Source organism: Mauremys reevesii, linkage group 10 (genome assembly GCF_016161935.1).
Source record: "Mauremys reevesii isolate NIE-2019 linkage group 10, ASM1616193v1, whole genome shotgun sequence".
Classification (NCBI taxonomy): domain Eukaryota; kingdom Metazoa; phylum Chordata; order Testudines; family Geoemydidae; genus Mauremys; species Mauremys reevesii.
This window is the reverse complement of record NC_052632.1, coordinates 21,959,713-21,977,305: the sequence shown is the minus strand read 5'-3', so window position 1 is coordinate 21,977,305 and position 17,593 is coordinate 21,959,713. Positions and strand designations below refer to the sequence as shown.

At 44.8% G+C, this 17,593-nt stretch overlaps 1 protein-coding gene across 2 annotated transcripts in view; it reads left to right on the top strand.

Annotated features, from left to right (window-relative positions):
- Positions 1 to 17,593, top strand: part of LOC120373266 (tropomodulin-2) — a 54,936-nt gene that overhangs the window by 8,662 nt on the left and 28,681 nt on the right. The window contains exons 1-3 of one of the 2 annotated variants that reach the window (XM_039491471.1): positions 11,790 to 11,812; positions 12,489 to 12,696; positions 17,019 to 17,175. In XM_039491471.1, coding sequence (XP_039347405.1) covers positions 12,571 to 12,696; positions 17,019 to 17,175 — 283 coding nt within the window. In that variant the 5' untranslated portion in view covers positions 11,790 to 11,812; positions 12,489 to 12,570. Of the gene's footprint in view, positions 1 to 11,789; positions 11,813 to 12,488; positions 12,697 to 17,018; positions 17,176 to 17,593 lie in introns of those variants that run through there. The other variant, XM_039491470.1, reaches the window with a different exon arrangement.

Here is a 17,593-nt window from a genome sequence, read left to right as displayed (position 1 = left end):
ATTATACTGATTGCAGTTGTTTCCTTGTTACAAATTATGATGAATAATTATGCATTGACAATATGTGGACTTCTTTTAAGTTGATATTTTTCCTGTTTCAGTTTAAATGGCAAGAGTAGGTTCACTAGATCTTCCTTTAAAAATATTTTTCATAGATTTCAAAACCAGAAGGGACTAATGTGATCATCTGGTCTGCCCTGTTTATAACACAGGCCACAGAACTTCCTTGAATTAATTTATCTTGGAATAAGAGCCTATCCTTTAGAAAAACATCCAATCTTGATTTAAAAATTACTAGTGATGGAGAATCCACCACAATCCTTGGTAAATTATTCCAATGGTTCATTACCATCACTGTTAAAAATGTGCACCTTATTTCTAGTCCAAGTTTACCTAATTTCAGCTTCCAGCTATTGGATCTTGTTATATCTTTGTTTGCTAGACTGAAGAGCCTATTATCATTTTTTTTGTTTCCCATGTTAGTACTTTTAAACTGTGATCAAGTCACCCCTTAACAAAAGGAAAAGTAAGCTACCTAGATTGACCTCCTTGAGACTATCACTATAGAACAGATTTTCCAATCCTTTAAATATTCACATATTTTTTCTCTGTGCCCTCTCCAATTTAAAGTAAGAATGGAGGAGTGAGGAGAATGTAGGGCATCAACAGAATGAAGTTGCAGTGTGGTTTATTACTAGTCATCCCATAAGAATGGAGATCAACTTCCCTGGGTTCAATTTCCAATTCTCCTGAGTGATCTAGGGAAGGTCACTTAACTTCTCTGTGTCTCAGTTTCCCCATCTCTAGAACAGGGATGATAATATCCACTTCACCAGGGTGCTGTTACATGTAATTAATTAATGTTTGAACAGTGATTTGACAGCTTCATTTGAGAGTCATTTAGGGTTCAATCCTGCAAGGTGCTGATCAACTCCTAGAGGTTATGAGTACCCTCAACTCCCATTGACTTCAGAAGCGCCTCAGCACCTTTCAGGATCAAGCCCTTGAAGTACTATGGGTTAAATCCACCTAGACATGGAGGACCTTCCTCATCACTTAAGAGTTGTGTGCCAGATGGAGTGCAAATGAAATGGCTATACAACTACTACAGAACACTACAACACATCTCTTCAGCAACACCGGCTATTGCAAACACATTAGACTTGTCCCCTACTTTCTAGATGAGCTTTCCATAGAATATCGATTCAAGTTCAAGGTCTCAGTCCTTATCTTCATAGTGCTCCATGACCTGGTCTGCTATATTTAAAAGATTGACTAAAGCTCTGGGTTGAAGGCCATGGTCAACAATTCACTCTTCTGACACAATCTACTTTTCTACTGGAAGGGAAAAAATCATCTATGCAGGAGACAGAACTTTCTTGGGGCCTGGTCGGAGACTATGGAATGAACTCCCTTAGGAAGTAAGGACATCAAAAACAAACAACCCACCTTACTAAAACAAAACACTCCACTGCACACACTTCTCCCCTGCAGAGCGGAAGAGAGAACAAACCACATGGGACCAAAGAGAGTCATGTTACTTAATGCAGTACTGGAAGATGTGCTCAGTTTAAGAACCTATATACAGTGACTCCTCACTTAACGTCATCCCAGTTCACGTTGTTTCATTATTATGTTGCTGATCAATTAGGCCTTGGCTACACTTGTGAGTTGGAGTGCATTAAATCAGCCCCGGGCGCCCTAACTCCTGAGGTGTCCACACTGGCAAAGCATATAGAGTGCCCAGACTCTGTGGCTGGAGCGCCCCTGATAATCCACCTCCACGAGAAGCATAAAGCTTGCTGCGCCCTGGTTGGAGCACCGAGGTGCCAGTGTGGATGCCCTGGTCTATTAATGCACTCCGATAGGCCTCCATGAAGTGTCCCACAATGCCTGTTCTAGCCACTCTGGTAATCACTTTGAACTCTATTGCCCTGCCCTCAGGTGACCAACCATCAGACCTGCCCTTTAAATTCTCTGGGAATTTTGAAATTCCCCTTCCTGTTTTCTCAGCAAGTCATGTAGTGCTCTCAGTGCATCTTTCCAGGTGACCATGCCTCCACATGCCAGGCGATCCCCAGTATGGACCAATGGAGAGGTGCTGGACCTCATCAGTGTTTGGAGAGAGGAAGCTGTCCAGTCCCAGCTGCGCTCAGCCGTAGGAATTACAATACCTATGGGCAAATATCAAGGGCCATAATAGAAAGGGGCTATGACCAGGACGCAGTGCAGTGCAGGGTTAAAGTGAAAAAGCTGCAGAATGCCTCCCACAAAGTGCGGGAGGCAAACCACCACTCTGGTGTTTCCCCCACGACCTGCCGTTTCTACAAAGAACTGGACGAGATACTTGGGGGCAACCCCGCCTCCACTCCAAAGAGCACCATGGACACTTCAGAGGCCACAGCAGCACACAGTTCAACAAGGCAGCAGGAGGAAAGCGGGAGTGAGGGTGCTGAAGAGGAGGGGAGCCCAGAGCCAGAGGACAGCCTGGCATCCCTAGATGCATGCAGCCAGGAGCTGTTTTCAAGCCAGGAGGAAGGTAGCCTGTCGCAGCGGATGGTGCTTGGGGAAGAACAAACAGCAGAGGAGGTGCCTGGGTAAGTGGCTTTTATTTTGGGAAGGCAGTTGTTCGGTGAAGGCTCTTGGGATGAGGAGGGTTGCAGAAAGAAGGGTTAGGGCTGCATGCATGCCTAAATGCAGAATAGGGCGTTGATGTGCTCTCTCACATTGTGGTAATCGACCTCAGTGATCTCATCAAAGGTCTCATGTAGAAGCTGGGCAATCTGCTTATGTAGGTTCCTTGGCAGAGCCACTGTGCTCCTTGTCCCAGTCAGGCTAACATGTCCACACCACTGTGCCGTGAGGGGCGGGGGGACCACTGCTGCGTATAGGCAAGCAGCATAAGGGCCAGAGCGGAAGCCACATTGTAGTAGAAGACTTTCCCTTGCTTCCCAGCTCACCCTCAGCAGCGAGATATCTTCCAGGATCATCCTGTGGAAAATGTGGGGACAGTGTTCAGTATAGGGGCCCCCTGCAGCTTTTGGCTCTCCCCAAGCACAGAACCCCAGAGGACACTACGGCCCTGAAACAATCAGTCCCCCCTGCCCCTGTGCTTACTCACTATTTCGGGGCTCTTGTGGATTATATGCGCTCGCTTTGGGACAGGCACTTTCTGCTATTGTGTGCACTGTGCTTGTCTAAGTTTGGCCGCATCATTGCTCTGTCTAGTGTGAACAATGCTGCCTCTGTTAAGTGTTGCATTTTGGCTTTACAGATGCAACCTTGAGTTCTCAGCCTTCCTTGTTATCAACCGCCAAAAGGCTGCAAAGAATCAGGAAGCATCCGCGAAGAAGCAAGGAGGACCTTGCCAGCAGTCCCTTACTGAAAATCAAAAAGTACATGAGTGGCGGGAGACCGAAAGGAGGCTCTGTCAGCAGAATGTGGATCGCCGCCACCAAAGCACGGAGCGACTCCTAAGCATTATGGAGCACCAAGTGGACTCGATGCAGGTGCTCATAGCACTGCAGACGGAGCAGATCTGCGCCCCTTCCCCCTCCCCGCAGCCCTTGTCCCAAAACTCTTTCCCTTGTGCCCCCATGTCACTGCCAACCCACTGCCCCCAGCATCCAGTTTCTTATAGCCACCAGCTGCCTCCAACACCTGTAGCTTAACCACCCAGCCCTGCAAACTATGACCCTTACCCACTGCACTTAACCTCCATCACCATGCGGTTTAGCCAGCCTGAAGTGCAGCACTCATTGCACAGCACTCCAGACAGGAAGGCTGACTATGATAACAGGACATATGCAAATCTGTGATTGTCCCGTTCCCCACCCCACCCCCTTCCCTCCTCCCACACAGCACAGATGTGTCATGCCATGTGTGTTTCCCCAGTTTCTTTTCAATAAATGATTTTTTTGGCTTTGCAAACATTCTTTATTGCATTAAGTAAAAGATAGCATAGCCCAGGAAAGCAACAGGCACTGCAAGTCAGTGCATCATACATAGCAAACACAGATGTCTACTAGCATTGGAACTCCTGTGCAGGGTACCAAACATTACTGGTGTCTTTCAGCATTGAATTGCTCCCTCAAGGCATCCCTAATCCTAACAGCCCCATGCTGGGCCCCTCTAATAGCCCTGGTCTCTGGCTGTTCAAATTCAGCCCCAGGTGTTGAACCTCGGTGGTCCATGCTTGAGTGAAGCTTTCACCCTTCCCTTCACAAATGTTATGGAGGGTACAGCAGCGGCTATAACCGTGGGAATGTTGTCATTGGCCAGGTCCAGCTTCCCATACAGAGAGCGCTAGCGGCCCTTTAAACGTCCAAAAGCACACTCCACAGTCATTCTGCACTGGCTCAGCCTGTTGTTGAACCACTCCTTGCTGCTGTCAAGGATCCCTGTGTAGGATTTCATGAGCCACGGCATTAAAGAGTAAGTGGGGTCTCCAAGGATCACAGTGGGCATTTCAACTTCCCGTACAGTGATCTTCTGGTCTGGGAAGAAAGTCCTGGCTTGCAGTTTCCTGAACAGGCCTGTGTTTTGAAAGATGCGTGCGTCATGCACCTTTCCATACCTGCCTGTGTTAATGTCCATGAAATGCCAGCGGTGATCCACAAGTGCCTGGAGAACCATCAAGAAATGCCCCTTCTGATTTATGTACTTGGAGGCTAGGTGGTCTGGTGCCAGAATTGGAATATGTGTCCTATCTATCGCACCATCTATCTGCAGTTAGGGAAACCCATTTGTGCAAAACCAGCCACAATATCCTGCATGTTACCAGAGTCACGGTTCTGAGCAGGATGCGATTAATGGCCCTCCAAACTTGCACCAAAATGATTCCAACGGTCTCCTTTCCCACTCCAAACTGGTTAGCGACCGATTGGTAGCTGTCTGGAGTTGCCAGCTTCCAGATTGCAATAGTCACATGCTTCTCCACCGACAGGGCAGCTCTCAATCTCATGTCCTTGCACTGCAGGGTGGGGGTGAGCTCAGCACACAGTCCCATGAAAGTGGCTTTCCTCATCCGAAAGTTCTGCAGCCACTGCTCGTCATCCCAGACTTGCATGACGATGTGATCCCACCACTCAGTGCTTATTTCCCGAGCCCAAAAGTGGCGTTCCACTGTGGTGAACATGTCTGTGAATGCCACAAGCAATCTTGTGTCATCTGCGTTATACGAGTCGACATCATCGTCGGACTTCTCACTGTCACTTTTTAGCTTGAGTAACTTGATTGCAATTGGTGACATGCTGGCGAGATCCATCAGCATATACCTCACAAGTTTGGGATCCATTCCCACAGACCAAAAGGGAAGACAGAGCGTGCAGTACAAAAACTGTTGATGATGCCAAATGTGGACAGGAGCACAGGGATTTCTGGGATGCGAAGCGATGCACCATTGGGCACTGGGACAGGACCCAGAATGTCCCCTGCCCCCTCTCCCCCTTCACTTTCCCTCAAGATACAGCACCAGAATGGGAAGAGGTGCTCTGTGGGATAGCTGCCCATAATGTACCGCTCCCAATGCCATTGCAAGTGCCACAAATGTGGCCATGCCACTGCGCTTGCAGCTGACAGTGTGAATACACAGCAGCGCTTTCGCTGCTCCAGTCTCTGAGCGCTGGTTTAACTCCAGGCACTCTACATCTGCAAGTGGAGCCATGGCCTTAGAGAACATGCTCGTTTAAAGTTGCACAATGCTCCTTTATAACGTTGTTTGGCAGCCACCTGATTGTCAGCTGCTTGCAGGAAGAGCAGCCCATGGGAGCTGGCTGGTGGGGGCTTGGGTGGACCATCAGCCCCACTATTCTCTCCCCCAAAGTTCCCTGTGTGAAGTCACCCAGCAGGCTATCAATTGCCAGACAGTTCAGCTGCCCCTCCCTCCACTGCAGTGTGCTGCTCCTGCCCTCTGCCGTGGAGCTGCTCCCAGGAGCCTTGCTGTGCAGAGGGCAGGTGGGGAAGAGGGGTGTTAATGTCAGGGTGTCCCCCTGATCCCGCTCCTGTAGCAGGTGTGGGGGAGGGGCCACGACAGGACTCAGGAGGGAGGGAGCTTGCTGGCAGCAGCTGCTGTCTCAACTTGCTGATCTACTTAAAAAGGCAATGTACGTAGAGTGGGGTCAGCGTACTTAAAGAGGCAATGTGTGTCTCTCTCACATACACAGTCTCTCTCTCTCTCTCTCTCTCTCTCTCTCTCTCACACACTTACTTTGTGTGTCTCTGTCTCTCTCTGCCATGCTGTGTCTCCTCCCTCCATTCCTGCTGCCTTATAGAGTGTGAGGATATATTAACAACAACAGGTTAACCCTTGAGGGCTTAGCCAAGTGCTAGTTTCATCATTCAGCACTAAGGCATTCCCTGGGAAATATCCCACCCTCTGACTCCACCACCTCAACCAAGCTTCACAATCATCATTGCTGTGTACAGTATTGCATTGTTTGTTTAAAACTTATAGTGTGTGTGTGTTTTTGTGTGTGTGCATATGTGTACATATATATATATATATATATATGTCTTTTGTCTGGTGAAAAAAATTTCCCTGGAACCTAACCCCTGCTATTTACATTCATTCTTATGGGGAAATTGGATTCGCTTAACACTGTTTTGCTTAAAGTAGCATTTTTCAGGAACATAACTACAATGTTAAGCGAGGAGTTACTGTAGAACAGAACATATCAGAACAGAAGAGTATAGCATACAGGGGCACATCTATCTCCCTTGTGTCCTGCAGAGCGGGGTCGCTGGCCTGATTCCACGTTAATTTTTAGTTATAAAGTACTTAAAATAGTCACCTCCTGTGGCTGTTATTTTTTTTCTCCAACTAATAGTCTTTTGGAACTAAATAAAATGAAAAAATGGGAGCAGTTTCTATATAACTGTCTCGTGCATCTCCATAATTTAGATAGCTAATCAGGAAATGAGCTGCATGTAGTGCTGAAAATTTAGCCTGAATCATTACTTAGTGTGAGTAATGATTTTCAGCAATGCAGTCAAAATAAAAGCCAAATCTAGCTCTCTGAATTCTTCCCTTTCTCTCTGGCGTAATTATCCTAAGATTGCCTTGACTAGGAGGGTCAGGCACACAGAAAAAAATAAAGACAGTTACATGATCATTACTCACTACAACACAGAATTAAAAGTTTTCATTAAAAACAAATATTTTGGGGGTTAGATCCCAAAGTAATTTTACACACCGTTTTTTAAACCAGAAAAGTTATTACAAAACATTTACAATATTTATTAACTTCTCTAATCTATTATAAGAGCTGAGAATGTTTCTCTATTTATAAAACAAATAACATTACTCCAGAGCTAATTGAAGAAAATTTAACGACACCCACAAAAACTAAAATACTATTAGGAATTGTTCAACGGGTTACGCATTTCCAGGTAATTTAGTATCTAAAAAAACCCTCTGAAATTATGTGCCAGTTCAGGCCCTGATTCAGGAAAGCATCTCTATTCAGAACTGCACTTTATAGCATATGCTTAAGTCCCACTGAAGTTAAGTACATGCTTAAGTACTTTCTTTAATAGAGATGGATTTAGGGAAGTGCTGAATCGAGGCTGGTAAAAAGTGCTAAACTGATAATCTTGGAGACTAACGTGTTCTATTTACCCTTAGAACGTAGGCTCTGACAATGACAGCTTCTATTGTCTTGCCAATGCACCTCAATCCTGAGGTGGATGGACAGCCTCCACTGGTGAGAGGTGGACAAGTGGAGGTGTGGTGATGGACTGCAAAGAGTTGTGTTGATGGGTGGTAGGCGGTGGTGAGGTTTAATTATACTCTTGGCTGAGTCTATCAACAAAGATGCCAAATGAATAAGGGTCACACAATCCAGTCCAATCTGAGGTACAAATGTGTACTACTCAGAAAGATAAAGGCTCTGGGACCTCAGCAGTTGTAGCTGCTTTTGTTCCTCAAAGCAATCATTTCCCTAACTCTATCTGATAAAATACTCCAACCTCTGGATTACAACTCTGTCTTTCCCAGGGACATGATTAAACTCTAATGAAATCAGCCTTTAAACCACTAAATACAGTTTTAAAAAGCTGTAATCTCCTTAAAGAAGTTTTTCATCCCAAGTAATGACTGCTAGCTAGAGTGCTAGGAGTTTAATGAGTTTAACCAAAGAAACTTTTAGAAGGCTCTTTGCAGTCTGTGTAACAGAAGTGCTGTGAAAACAAAAAGGAGTCCCTGTGGCACCTTAGAGACTAACAAATTATTTGGGCACAAGCTTTCGTGGGTTAGAACCCACTTCATCAGATGCATGAAGTGAAAAATACAGGAGCAGGTATAAATACATGAAAGGATGGGGGTTGCTTTACCAAGTGTGAGGTCGGTCTAATGAGATAAATCAATTAACAGCAGGATACCAAGGGAGGAAAAATAACTTTTGAAGTGGTTAGAGAGTGGCCCATTACAGACAGTGGATAAGAAGGTGTGAGTAACAGTAGGGGGAAATTAGTGTTGGGGAAATTAAGTTTAGGTTTTGTAATGACCCAACCATGCCCAGTCTTTATTCAGGCCTAATCTGATGGTATCGATTTTGCAAATTAATTCCAGTTCTGCAGCTTCATGTTGGAGTCTGTTTTTGAAGTTTTAGGTCTGTTATTGAGTAACCAGAGAGACTGAAGTGTTTTCCTACTGGTTTTTGAATGTTATGATTCCTGATGTCAGATTTGTGTCCATTTATTCTTTTGCATAGAGACTGTCCAGTTTGGCCAATGTACATGGCAGAGGGGTATTGCTGGCACATGATGGCATATATCACATTGCTGCATCTGAACTTGACTCAACAGTGTAAATATAATATATTTGGCATGAATGCTTTAATTATCTAAAAGGTGATTTTGGTTACAATGTGAATCACTTAGCCTTTTGTAAAGCTAATGCTGAATTCAGCAGCCAAAAACAACAACAAAAAAAGCAAATGATTTCAGTAAACCTCTTTGGCTGCTACTTTTGCATAAACTTTTCTAAAACTCACTGTGTGTATTAGGATTTTGATAACAAAGGAGTTTTTACAACTCTGAGAACTTTGCGACAGGTCAGAAGATTACTAAACCTCCTAAAGGAACCCTAAAAATGTTGTACTGTTAAAGACAGGAATGACTTTATGATATTGTTATATTGCAATGGAAGTTGGAGTATAATGGAAAAGTTCTCTTTCATGTGGCAGGATGATAAGGTAATTCTATTAATATTTTAACAGATTTGCCTTTATATTATTTTTTTAAATGTCCAGACCTAACATGTGATGTTTATATAATTCTGGAGTTTTCACATCTGTAACCTATCCTATAAATTATTCTCTTCTGTCATGTGGACTATTGACTTCTATTCAGAAACTGGATCAACAGCCAAAAGAGATGTATTTAAAATGCTTACTGGGCTCATCTATTTTTCTGCCATTGACTTTTCTATTTTGGTTCTAATTGTCTCATTCAGTTTTTAGTTTAAAACTATAGGTGGAAGGGAACATTGTAAGAGTGTGATTATAATTAAATGGACTCTTTGGTTAGGATTTTGACTGAATAAAAGATAAAGGACCAGACCCTCAGGGGGAGTAAACTGGTTTCAAGTCATTGGAGTTTTACCAGTTTACGACAGAAGAGGACCTGCTCCAGAAAATTCAATGTTATAGTTGCCCTATCAATATTTCTGTACAGATTGTTACTTTATATCTTAATGGGACAAAATTGCAAAAATTGAAACTCCTGAAGTCTCTGCACCTTTGTGCATCTATATTTCTATGTGCACAAACTACAGTTGGGCACACAAATTGTGACATGCCTAAATATGCATTCACACACACAAATGTCTGTTTTGTACATGCATTCATAGTAACCATGCACACACAAAAACCACTGTGCAAATTCTCATGTAAAATTGCACGAATACCACAGGGTTCATCTTTATAAATCTGATGAGTTAATGTCAGTGGCCTGACCATAATTTTGAATTTTGTGCATTCAAGAATCTCAGCTGTAATCTGCACAGCTAGTATACAGTTCAGTTTGGGAGGCAATGAGTTCTAATAGGTATGGCAGGGACTGGGAGCCTGGATTATGTTTTGGACTCTGCACTAACTGCTTCATGCATCATACATTACTGCTGTTCTGAGGAGCAAGATTGCTCCCTCTTCAGCTTTTACACAGTATTGCGAGCCATGCTACCAGTGCTAGAAAGAAGGGAATGAACAGAGGCAGGGAGCCACCCAGGGGCGGCTCCTGGCACCAGCACGCCAACCACGTGCCTGGGGCGGCAAGCCACGGGGGGCGCTCTGCCGGTCGCCGCGAGGGTGGCAGGCAGGCTGCCTTCGGCGGCATGCCTGCAGAGGGTCCGCTGGTCCCGCGGCTTCGGCAGACCTCCCGCAGGCTGCTGCCGAATTCGCAGGACTGGGGCGGCAAAATACCTAGAGCCGCCCCTGGAGCCACCACATACAAATCATAGGAGAATTATCTTATTAGTTTTGGCCACATGATAATAAATGACTTGGTTTTTGTTATTGATCTGCTGGGCAACAACTGAAAATTGACAACAGTTGAGTTTTAAAAACAAGGTTCATGAAATGTTAAGGACTTACTGTGTTTGTCTCTCCAGTCTGAATGCAGTTAAATTATTTGGAAATGATGTTTTACATTAAAATTGGCAATTTCCCTCAGCGGGATTTCTTGTTTTGCTGAAAAGTGTCACCATTTGTAATGCAGACAGCAGAGAAGTCTAAAATAGACTATAAACCAGTGTGCCGGAAAGCTGCTTACATTACCATGAGGAGATGTGAACTGTTTCTTAAAACCTGTCAGGAACCCAGGCAGAATGGGATGGGAAAGGTCCTAGATAGAAACTCTACAATGAAGCTGAGAAGAGACAGAATAGCTTTAGGGATAATATTGCTTCCCTTATTCCAGTGTTTCGCAGACTTGGGATGCCACTTGTGTAGGGAAAGCCCCTGGCGGGCCGGGCCGGTTTGTTTACCTGCCGCGTCCTCAGGTTCAGCCGATCGGAGTTCGCTGCTCCAGGCCAATGGGAGCGGCGCGGGCCAAGGGACGTTTCTTGTTTAGTGTTAGAAGAAAGTGAGTTTTTACCATTGTCACATGACACTCACCATATTTTCCCTTTAGCGAGGAGAACAAAGCAGATGCTTCTCTGTAGAAGCCACATAAAATAAATTCATCTCCCAGGTGAAGGATAATCTTGGTTCTTGATTATGTGATGCCCAAAGCTTCCCTTTGATGCTGCACATACATAGCTCCTGAGCTGCAGAAAGAATGTCCTAAATCAGTGGTTCCCAAACTGGGGTTCATGAACCCCTGGGGTTTCACAAAATGTTACAGGGGGTTCTTGGGAGCAGATTCCCTAATGGCGGTCAGAGCTGTCCCTAGGGACCCTGGGCAGCACGGGGCAAGCAGCCTGGAGCCCCTGGACTTCCAAAAGCTAAGCAGTTCAAAGCAAGCATATATATCACACAGAGGAGATTTAAACTTCAAGACTCCTTATAAGAAATGGAAAGAGAGGTGGATATTTTTTGCTGTTTTTAAAATTAAATAGGCAGTTAGTGGTGTTTTTTAAATTATGAAGAACAAGTTTAAGCTTTGGTGTAACGTGCGTTGTTTGCCTGGACTGCTCAAAACCTGAATTCTTGTGTAGGAGGAACTCTTTGAGTTGGCTTCTTAAATACCTTCATGCTGTTTCACATCTGATACTCCTTGATGAAATATAGGAGCCTTGTCTTATAACAGGCTTATTCAAAGTGGTACAAGCTACAAAAGTGAGATCTTGGAAGAGTGTTGCCATTTTCATAAGGTAATAAAATACTGTAATGATAAATAATTAATAATAAATAGTGTGTAATAAGCATGTCATAAAAACAAATTTTATATTTCCAAGATCACTGCTTTTATAATTTGTACTCAGGTAAAGGAGAAAATCCCTGGAAATATTCATTTTTAGGAGGGGGTTCGCAAGACACGATATTTTAGTGAAAGGGGTTCACAGGTTGTTAAAGTTTGGGAACCACTGTCCTAAATTAATTCCTGTTGCTAGGATACTTACTTCATAGGCCAGCATGGTACTGTCCCCACTCTTAGGCAACATTTGGAGCTAGGAATGTGATTCCCAGCTCAAGTAGACATATTTGCACTCTCTCATCAAGCTAGCATGCCAAAAACAGTAGCCGAGGTAGAGGTGAATGGCTACATGGGCTAGCCATCCAGAGTACAAGCCCCATAGGTATGTACTCCCAGGTACCCCGCAGCTACACTACTATATTTAGCATGCTAGTTTGGTGAGAGCTAGCATGAATGTTTGCTTGAGCTGGAAACATACCCTTAGCTTCAAGTGTAGATGTAGCCTGACACTGCTGAGCCAGAGGAAATGTTTCCTTTTTAAAATTAATCCATAAACAAAATACAAATGTGACCCCCTGAGCTATAGGTGTCTAGTGTAAAAGGAGACGCTGACAACCGCTTATTGTTAACAGTGAGTGGAACACCAAGAAGATTGCCTCCTGAATGGTTGAAATTTCTCAGGAAAGCATTGAGTGACCCCGTGCTGCAGGAGCCATGTCGCTGCCATTCCGAAAGGAGTTAGAAAAATATAAGAATATCAATGAAGATGAAATTCTCAGCAAACTGTCAGAGGAAGAGCTGAAACAACTGGAACATGTTCTTGATGACCTTGACCCTGAGGTAGGTAATGGGACAGAAACAGGACTGATGTTTCAAAATGAAGTAAGAGAGACTGAGGCTAACTTGTATTCCAGGCATATAGAGGTGATCACATGTTCTAAAGGATAAAGCACTAGACTAGGAACTCCGAGACTTTGGCTCTGTTCCCCGCTCTGCCACTGATGTGCTGTCTGACTTTGGGCAAGTCTTTGTGCTACCCCTTCTCTATTTAGGCAGTAAGTTCTTCAGGACAGAGATTCTCTTACTATGTGATTGTACAGTGCCTGGCCTAATGAGGCTTTAGTTTGGTTAGGGCTTCTAGGCACAGCTATAATCAAATCATCATCATCATCATCAGTTTGTGAACATCACATTCTTTTGAACTTCTGAAATATTCTGACTCTGTATTTTCAACTTACAAATTTTTTTTAAGTGGGGAAAATTTGCTTTGCCAAGACTTAACTGAGCCAAACACTAGTCATCTCCACTCAATTATACATCAGCCATATCTCTAGAGCTCTACATTAAGAAAATACGGTAGTGTTGCAGACTTGCAAATGGCATGCACAGTATGCTTAGAAACCTGTGACCTGGAGAAAAGATTACCTTTCACTTTAAGAAAGATGGGGCTGAGGTCACTGATATGGCTGTTGCTGGGAAGCTTGCACTGTGGGTGTTTGCATAATATCAAAGCTTTCAAATTGACCTAGGAATTTAGCTATCAGTTTGCTAGTTTTCACCAAAAGAAAATACTGGTTCCAAATGTTGAACAAGATAAAATGGAATGGAAATGGAAAGTACTTTCAAGGACCCTACAAATTATTCAAAGACATTCCATACTGCTAGCATTCCAGTCAACCCAGCTCCCTGGCCAGTAGAAATGATTTTATTTTCTAAACTAGCAGACCAAATCTGGTTCACACTGGAGGGAAAATAAGAATGACCAAAAAAAGATTAATCATTTCAAGTTTCTTAGCACTCTATATGAAGATTAGCCAGTAATGGCAATGACCAACCATATTTTTTACAGTAAGTACTTTCTGCACACTCAATTTATTTACTGAATATTAGACTCTTATAGTCATCTGTACTGGGATAAAAGGGGGGGGGAATGGAGAAAGAAGAGTGGAAATAGAAAAGAACAACAAAAAAAAGAGGGGAGAATTGGAAAGAGAAAGAGACACCGAGAAGAGTAGGTAAAGTTAGAAAGGGAGGGAGGTTAACTCTTTCCTCTACCCTTCACATGTCCTGTTTATTTCAATTGTCAGCTGTTCAGGTCAGAGACTGTACTACTCTATTTGTACAGAGTTTGCACAATGGGTCTCAGTTGGTCCCTTAGCACTACTGTAAAAAACACAGTTAATAAAGGGTAGGAGATATTTGGCTGAGGGTATGTCTACATTACCCCCGGATTGGCGGGTAGTGATCGATCTATTGGGGATCGATTTTATCACATCTACACTAGACCAAAATCGATCCCCGATCACTCTGCTGTCGACTCTGGAACTCCACCATGCGCGAGAGGTGGAAGCGGAGTCGACGGGGGAGCGGCAGCAGTCAACTCGCCGCCATCCTCTCGGCCAGGTAAATCGACCTAAGATACGCTGACTTCAGCTATGCTATTCGCGTAGCTGAAGTTGCGTATCTTAGGTCGACTCCCCCCCAGTGTACTTGAGAGTACTTGAGAATGTAATTTTAATAGTTACATCTAGTCAATACATTGCTGTAAAGAAATGGCTCCACTTAAAAAAAAAAAAAAGTACCTTATAGCAGAGTTTAAATTCAGAACATTATAGAAACATGGCATCACTCTCTCTACAGTTTGTGAGCACCTACAGGATAATAGGGTTATAAGGAATAGCCAGCACAGAATTGCCAAGAACAAATCATGCCAAACCAACCTAATTTCCTTCTTTGACAGGATTACTGGCCTAGTGGATAGAGGGGTAACAATAGATGTGATATATCTTGATTTCAGACAGGCCTTTGATGCAGTCTCACATGACATTCTTATATGCAAACAAGGGAAATGCAGTCTATGTGAAATTACTATAAGGTGAGTGTACAAATGGCTGAAAGACTGTACTCAAAGAGTAGTTATCAATGGTTCACTGTCAAACTGGGACGGCGTATCTAGTGGGGTCCTGCAGTGGTCAGTCCTGGATCTGGTACTATTCAATATTTTCATTAATACTTGGATAATGGAGTGGAGCGTATGCCTCTATAAAAAATGTGTAGATGACACCAATCTGAGAGTGATTACAAACACATTGGGGGACAGGAAAAGAATTCAGAACGACCGTGAGAAATTAGAGAGCTGGCCTGAAATCAATATGATGGAATTCAATAAAGACAATTAGGAAGGAAAAATCAAAGGCACAATTACAAAATGGGAAATAACTGGCTAGATCGAGGCAGGCAAACTTTTTGGCCTGAGGGCCACGTCGGGTTTCCAAAATTGTATGGAGGGCTAGTTAGAGGAGGCTGTGCCTCCCCAGACAGCCAGGCGTGGCCCAACCCCACCCCCTATCCAACCCCACCCGCTTCGCCCCTGACGCCCCGAGACTTCTGCCCCATCCAACCCCTGTTACCTGACAGCCCCGGGACCCCTGCCCCATCCACACCCCCTGCTCCCTGCCCCTGACTTCCGCCAGACCCCTTGCCCCTGACTGCTCCCCACAGCCCCCTCCCATCCCTCCTCTCATTCCTGCATGCTCCCCGGGACCTCTGCCCCATCTAACCACCCCTTCTCCCTGTCCCCTGATTACCCCTAGAACCCTGCCCCTGAATATCCCCTGCCGCCCCATCCAACCCCCCCTCTCCTTCCTGACTGTCCCCCAGGACCCCTGCCCCCATTCAACCCCCCTGTTCCCCGCCCTCTGACCTCCCCAATCCCTATCCACACCGCTGCCCCCAGACCACCCCCCCGAACGCCCCTGCCCCCTTACCGCGCCTCCCAGAGCACCAGGACAGGCAGCCATGCCACCGCGCAGCACAGAGCACCGTGTCAGGCTGCAGCTCTGCAGCTGCACTGTCCCAGGAGCTCACAGCTCCACCGCCCAGAGCATTACGCTGGTGGTCAGGCAAGCTGAGGCTGCAGGGGAGGAGGAACAGCAGGGGAGGGGCCGGGGGCTAGCCTCCCCGGCCAGGAGCTCAGGGGCCGGGTAGGACGGTCCTGCGGGCCACCATAGTTTGCCCACCTCTGGGCTAGATGGTACTGCTAAAAAAGATCCAGGGTTATAGTGGATCACAAATTGAATATGAGTCAACAGTGTGATGCCGTTGTGAAAAAAGCTAATATTCTGAGGTGTATTAACAGGAGTGTTGTATGGTAGGACATGGGAGGTAATTGTTCCACTCTACGTGGCACTGGTGAGGCCTCTGCTGGAGTTCTGTGTCCAATTCTGGGTGCCGCACTTCAGGAAAGAAAATATATGGATAGCTTGGCAAAAGTCCAGAGGAGAGCAACAAAAATGATAAAAGATTTAGAAAACTTGACCTGTGAGGGAAGGTTAAAAAAACAGGGCATGTTTAGTCCTGAGAAAAGAGGACTGAGTTATAATTATAAGAATTATAAGTTTTCAAATATGTAAAGGGCTGTTATAAAGATGACTGTAATCGATTGTTCTCTATGTCCACTGAAGATAGGACAAAAAGTAATGGGCTTGATCTGCAGCAAGGGAGATTTAAGTTAGATACACTGCTACCTCAATATAACACCACCCGATATAACACAAATTTGGATATAAAGCAGTGCTTGGGGTGGGGGTGTGTGTGGGAGCTGTGCACTCCGGTGGATCAAAGCAAGTTCAATATAACACGGTTTCACCTATAACGCGGTAAGATTTTTTGGCTCCCAAGGACAGCATTATATCGAGGTAGAGGTGTATTAGGAAAAACTTTCTAACTATAAGGATAGTTAAGCTCTGGAACAGGCATCCAAGGGAAGTTGTGGAGTCCCCAGCACTGGAGGTTTTTAAGAGCAGGTTGGACAAACACCTGTCAGGGATGGTCTAAGTTTAGCTGGTCCTGCCTCAGCGCAGTAGTCTGGACTTGATGGCTTCTTGAGATCCCTTCCGGCCCTACATTTTTGTGATTCCCTGATTCTATGAAATGCTACATACCCAAAGCTTCCTCATCAAGGGCCAGATTCTCAGCTAGTGTAAATCGTCATAGCTTAAATGATGTCAGTGGAGCTATGACAATTTATGCGATTTGAAAATCTGGCCACAGGTGTCTGTGTGTTAACAGTATCATGCTGTCATGAGACTTGAGGACTTCTTGAGGACCTCCCAGACCAACATTTTTAGGATTCTGTATCTGCCTCTTATATATTTTGGTAGAATGCACTTCTGCCGGCGGGCTTCCGACAAAAAGACCAGACCAATAAAGCTGCCACAGGCCCTTTTGACAGAGATCGACTCCTTTCATACCTGGAGAAGCAAGCACTGGAACACAAAGACAGGGAAGACTTTGTGCCCTTTACAGGGGAGAAGAAAGGTAATGGTTCACCCTCACCAATGCCTGCAATAAGGTGGTGTTTGAACATATTAATTACCAGCTGTGGGGCCTCTCAGGGAAATTAACCAGGGGGAGGTGGACGGCGGCCAAATCATAGGCTTTAAATTTAGAGCCAAAAATACTTTTTAAAGCAAACCAAATAAAACGCTAGTTTTATCTGTGGTCTAGTGTCCTGCCCACGAGACCAGGAGCCAACAGCTCTGGGGTTCTAATCCCAGTTCTTATAGCAACTCCCTCTGTGGGCTTGGGGAAGAAGGTGCCAGTCCAGCCAGGTAATTCAGCAAACCACGTAAGCACTCCCATTGACTTCACCGGGTCTAGTCATGTGCTCACAGGTAAGCATGTGCTAGAATACTGTTATGGATCAGACTCTTAAACAGACACTGTCAACTCAAAT